The sequence below is a fragment of the Fistularia commersonii genome, chromosome 10 (assembly GCF_037954325.1).
Source record: "Fistularia commersonii isolate RoL2024-O1a breed Wild chromosome 10, RoL_Fcom_v1.0, whole genome shotgun sequence".
Classification (NCBI taxonomy): domain Eukaryota; kingdom Metazoa; phylum Chordata; class Actinopteri; order Syngnathiformes; family Fistulariidae; genus Fistularia; species Fistularia commersonii.
This window is the reverse complement of record NC_141293.1, coordinates 2,273,330-2,278,518: the sequence shown is the minus strand read 5'-3', so window position 1 is coordinate 2,278,518 and position 5,189 is coordinate 2,273,330. Positions and strand designations below refer to the sequence as shown.

At 40.1% G+C, this 5,189-nt stretch overlaps 1 protein-coding gene across 4 annotated transcripts; it reads right to left on the bottom strand.

Annotated features, from left to right (window-relative positions):
* Positions 1-893: 893 nt before the first annotated feature.
* On the bottom strand, positions 894-4,674 carry LOC147230065 (uncharacterized). Of its 4 annotated transcripts, none has more exons than XM_086153200.1 (3): positions 4,381-4,674; positions 2,929-3,239; positions 894-1,565 (listed from the first exon to the last, which is right to left on the bottom strand). In XM_086153200.1, the coding sequence occupies exons 1-3, from the start codon at positions 4,440-4,442 to the stop codon at positions 1,333-1,335; spliced, it is 606 nt and encodes a 201-aa protein (XP_086009326.1). In that variant the 5' UTR covers positions 4,443-4,674; the 3' UTR covers positions 894-1,332. The 4 variants fall into 4 exon arrangements, 3 of the variants coding, with proteins under 3 accessions (XP_086009326.1, XP_086009325.1, XP_086009327.1); XM_086153199.1 differs by having other exon boundaries at positions 894-1,536; XM_086153201.1 differs by having other exon boundaries at positions 1,343-1,594.
* Between the last annotated feature and the right edge of the window lie 515 nt (positions 4,675-5,189).

The window sequence follows — 5,189 nt, the reverse complement described above, 5'->3', positions numbered from 1 at the left end:
CACAGATTCATATATATCTATACACACACATCTTTACATAAGTTAGTACAAACACATACATACACATATATATGCATATATACCTCCATAAATAGTTAGTACACACATATTCATACATACATACACACACATGCACACACATATAGACATATATACACACAAACACACATGCATAAATACATAAACACATGGATACATGCACAAAAAATACATACATACAAATACACACACACATACATACATACATACAGACACATATACAAACATACAAAGAAAAACACATACTACACATATACAAAGGAATGCGTACATACACACATACATACACATGCCTCCATACATATATTCATGCATCCACAAATACATGCATACAAATATTCATACATACACACATAGATACATACATTAATAACACTTCCACAAATATGCATACATACATAGACAGACATACATACATGCCTATATACAAACGCATACATGTATTCTAACATAGACGGAAACACATACATACACATAAACAAGCGTACATGCACACGTGCATTTATACATATGCTCATACACAAATATACTTACACACACCTACATTCATACATAAAGACACATATATGCACACATCACACTTCGACGCGTATTAAAATACATACATACAAATATACGTACACAGATCCATCCATCCATACATACACACACACATATTTATATCCATTCAACTATATATAAATTTATACACATACAGACATGCATAAATACATATTTATAGACACATACATACATAAACATATAAATACACACATTCACATATACATACATACTAACACACATACATACATATATACACACACACACACACGCAGACATCCACTCATTCGCACATTACCTACACACAAAAAAACCCTCACTCATTCATCCACCTGGTCTCTTTCCCCCCTTGTGGAGGCAGAAGGTCTCCTTGAAGAGCGCTGGTCCAGACCTGCTCCACCCGGGTCGGGTTTCGGCCGCCACGCGAACAGAGGATGCGGGTGAGGCGTTGTCATGGCAACCGAAGAAGAGCGCGTCAGTTGCATGATTTTAGTTATTTCAATAAGTAAATAACGAAACTTGTGAAGTCTATGAAGACCAATGCTGAAGAATCCCTTCAAGTACAGCAGGCTCCAACGTTGACACCTTTGGAGATCTTTATCATTTTATTTTTTCTCCATTAAAGTTTTTTCTTTTACTGCGTTATTAAACGTCGTTATTAATTTAGGCCACCCGGCTCCATAATACATCAATAAAAGACCAATAAATAAATACAATGGTGGCCAATGATGAAGTACTGTGGACGGCAACGCGTTAGATGTTCTGGAGAGAAAAGTCCCACTGAGATGGTTTGGACGTGGACGAGGAAGGATGGAGAAGATCTGGGTGGAAGGATGCTGAGGCTGGAGCTGCCAGGCAGGAGGTCTGGAGGAAGACCAGAGGACGGAGGGGACCAGGAACGGAGTTGGTGCCGGAGGAGAGGACGCAGGAGAGGGTCAGAAGGAAGCAGGCGATTGGCTGAGGGTTAGATGGAGGCAGGTGATTGGCTGAGGGTTAGATGGAGGCAGGTGATTGGCTGAGGGTTAGAAGGAGGCATGATTGGCTGAAGCTTGGTTGAGGGTACTTAGCCGAGGATTAAGACAGATGATTGGGCGAAGGTTGGATGTAGGCAGGTGATTGGGTGAGGGTTGAATGGAGTGAGATGATTGGCTGAAACTTAGCTGAGGGTACTTAGCTGAGGGTTAGATGGAGGAAGGTGATTGGCCGAGGGTTAGATAGAGGGAGATGATTGGACAAGGTAGTAGATGGAGGTAGATGATTGGCCAAGGGTTGGATAGAGGCAGGTGATTGGCTGAGGCTTAAATAGAGAGATGATTGGCCAAGGGTTAGATGGAGGGAGATGATTGGCCAAGGGCTAGATGGAGGGAGATGATTGGCCGAGGGTTAGATGGAGGGAGATGATTGGCCAAGGGTTAGATGGAGGGAGATGTTAAGGAAGAATTAAAAGGAGGCGGGATTGGCTGAAGCTTGGTTGAGGGTACTTAGCAGAGGCTTAAATGGAAACACATAATTGGCACATAACACATAATTTATTTCAGCTTTACATCTGAATGCAAACACAGCGCGGGTACAGGGGGGAGGAGCCGCTCGGGGCCGGCGGGGGCGCCGCGACAAGGCCGTCCACCAAAAGTCAAATCAGAGCCGGAGGGGATCGGAGTCTCTCGTCGTCGTGGCGACACGGCGGCGCAGAATCACAAGTACAGACACTGAACTTTTCAGAATCTTTTTTTTTTTTGGTTGTTTTTATTTTCAAAGAGGGGAAAACGATGTCTGCAAGGAAAGTAGAGGCGGCCTTTTTCTGGAAATAATTATATTAATATTTTATTTACGAGGCTTGATGTCAGGCGAGGTGGGAAAGGAAAAGAAATGCACAAAATGCTTTGATTTTTGCCAGTTCCAGTTTTTGCGTTTCCTCTCATTTAAAAAAAAAAAAAGGAAATATGGCAAGTTATAATATTTACAAAAAAGGATTATTTTAGACTTACAAATTTGAATTTTTTTCTCCTTTGAAATAATAATAATAATAATAATAATAATAATAATAATAATTCTCAACAAACTTGACGTCAAATTTTTTATAGGCTTTTTTTCTTTTAATTTGAAAGCTGGGAAACATGCAATTCTTTTTTCTTTTTTTTAATTATCATCGTAAAGGATGGATTTGGAAAAGGAACATTATTGTACAAAATAATAATAACAATAATAATAATTACAGATTTATTAAAGAGCACTTTGTTTGTTTTTTTTTAATTTGTAGCACCTTTCGAGTGTTTTGTGATAATCTGCACAACAACAACGACAAAAAAAAAAAAAAAAAAGCTCCCCCTGTGTTTGTGTTCAGAGCAGCACCTGGAGCTTCCAGAGAGGAGGCGAGTGGAGGGGACAGGTGGGAGTGGGAGTGGGAGTGTGGGGTCCTCCCTCTGCTGCCCGGAGGTGCTCCGCTGTCCGCCACGGCGTCAAATGTCCTTTTCCTGATGTCGCTCCCGCCGTTCTCGCCTAAAGTCATGTGATTCTGCCCTACAAGGGCGAGGAGTAAATCCCCTGGTCTGCGCGTCCCGACAGGGCCTGGAGGGGGTGCAGGGGGCGAGTGGGGTCGGGGGGGGTTGCTCTTCCTCTCCGGGCTAGTTTTTTTTTTCTCAAATGCATCTTTATGTTTTATACTGTAGGTTTAAAAAAAAACAGGCAAGGGAAAAAAAAAAAAAAAGAATAACTTTGCAATGTAGTTTTGATTCAAAATTTGAAAACAAAAATGTTTTTAATGAAAAAACACCTAGTGACATTGCTAAAACTACCTCCTCTATCTTATTTCTAAAAATAACCGCAAAATTAAAAAGATTGATACAATAACCAGAATATCCACCATTAGCCTTGTAAACATTAAACCTCCTCTTATACATGCTAAAAATCCACTTTCTAAGAAATTCTAGTGGCCAATATTCCCACAGTGACAAGATCAACAATATTTTTAGGGTATTATTTCATCAATTCTTTTTTAAAATTAATTTTTAATACTAATTCATCATCTATTTTTTAGAGGGACAGTTCATTACATATAAAGATTTTTATCATTTACCGGTTTACCTCATTTGGACTTAAAATTTGGACTTAATATGACTTCTAGGTAATGACTTTACTGGTCCGAATCAACATGAGTTTGACACGCTTGATTTAGACAAACTCTCACACATGTTTTACAGGCCTGATCAACAAGATATAATAATTTAACAGGATTGAGTGCAAAATGTTCGGGAGATAAGGTTTGTTACTTTATCATATAAAACTTTCTGGGAAGCCCTTTTCCTCTCATCTTCTCCCTTCAGCAAAACATCTGAATCCATCTCTTCCCTGCATTCCTTTTACTCTCAGCAACTAACATCATGTCCTCGTTCAATCCATCCATAAATATCTTCTTCCACACCCTCCATTGCACAAGAGGACTTAAAAACCTCAACATCCTGTCATTCACACACATATATTCTGTCTTTTTGCAGCAAACCTTCTCACCTCTGCTTGTTCCACCATCCCACTACACATCACGATATAATCTGAGGATTGTTTTGTCAAAATGCAGACTTACATGCAAATATTTCAGACAGATTTGGGCTACAGACTGCTGCACATCATTTACATTTAATTGTAATCCAACACTTTAGAATTGAACACAGAACGTTAACAAGAAGTCTGTCCGGAACGGACCAGAGATAGCGAAGAAGCTCGATGCTAATGCTACTAGCCTCTTACCTGCTGCCTGCCGACGTCTCACCTTTGAATGAAACAAATTACGATTACAAATTACACTACCTCTCTCTGATGATTTTGGTTTGTGGACCAGTTGCTCTTTCGCCGAACTGTAGCAATTTCATTCGGAAAAAAAACGTTTAAATGTGTTTGTCTCCCGTAGTCGGCGTTCCACTCTACTGCTGTTGCCACTGATAGCTAGCTAGCTCGGCTCCACTTCCGGTCCGCTCGTTGGCCACGCCCCCTAAATTTATAACTTCGGTCGGAAATTCGAAAAAATGATATACGTCATTTCCGGTGCCGAATTGATTGGACAAATGTTTGTTTACATGTATAGATTCAAAAAATATACATTGAGACCAGGTTGTACTATTATGGTACTGACAAGAAGAGAAATGGAGTAAGATTTATCTTGAAGGAGGAGTTTGTTAGAAACATTCTGGAGGTGAAAAGAATGTCAGATAGAATGTCAGATGACTCTGAAACTGGAAAGTGAAGGTGTGATGCTCAATGTTGTTAGTCGCTGTGCCCTGCAGGTGGGATGTGAGTTTGAGAAGGACAAGTTCTGGAATAAGTTGGATAAAGTGATGCAGAATATCCCCAGAGGTGAGAGAGTGGTGATTGGTTCAGACTTCAATGGACATGTTGGTGCAGGAAATAGAGGGGATGAAGAAGTGATGGGCAGATTTGGTGTACAAGATAGGAACGCAGAGGGACAGATGATGGTAGATTTTTCTAAAAGCATGGAAATGGCTGTAGTAAATACTTTTTTATCCAGAGAGAAGAATGGAGAAGCATGATGGTGCCCATTTTTAAGAACTAGGGGGCTGTGCAGAATTGTGGCAACTATAGAGGGATAAAGTTGATGAGCC

Bases quoted from the DNA above. Each gene is read 5' to 3' on its own strand.
- LOC147230065 (XM_086153199.1), bottom strand. From the start codon at position 4,442: ATGAAATTGCTACAGTTCGGCGAAAGAGCAACTGGTCCACAAACCAAA. The intron at 3,240-4,380 runs GTAGTGTAATTT...TTAAACCTACAG, and splicing joins ACCAAAATCATCAGAGAGAG to TATAAAACATAAAGATGCAT. The intron at 1,537-2,928 runs GTGCTGCTCTGA...TCTAACCCTCAG, and splicing joins CTCCTCTCTGGAAGCTCCAG to CCAATCGCCTGCTTCCTTCT.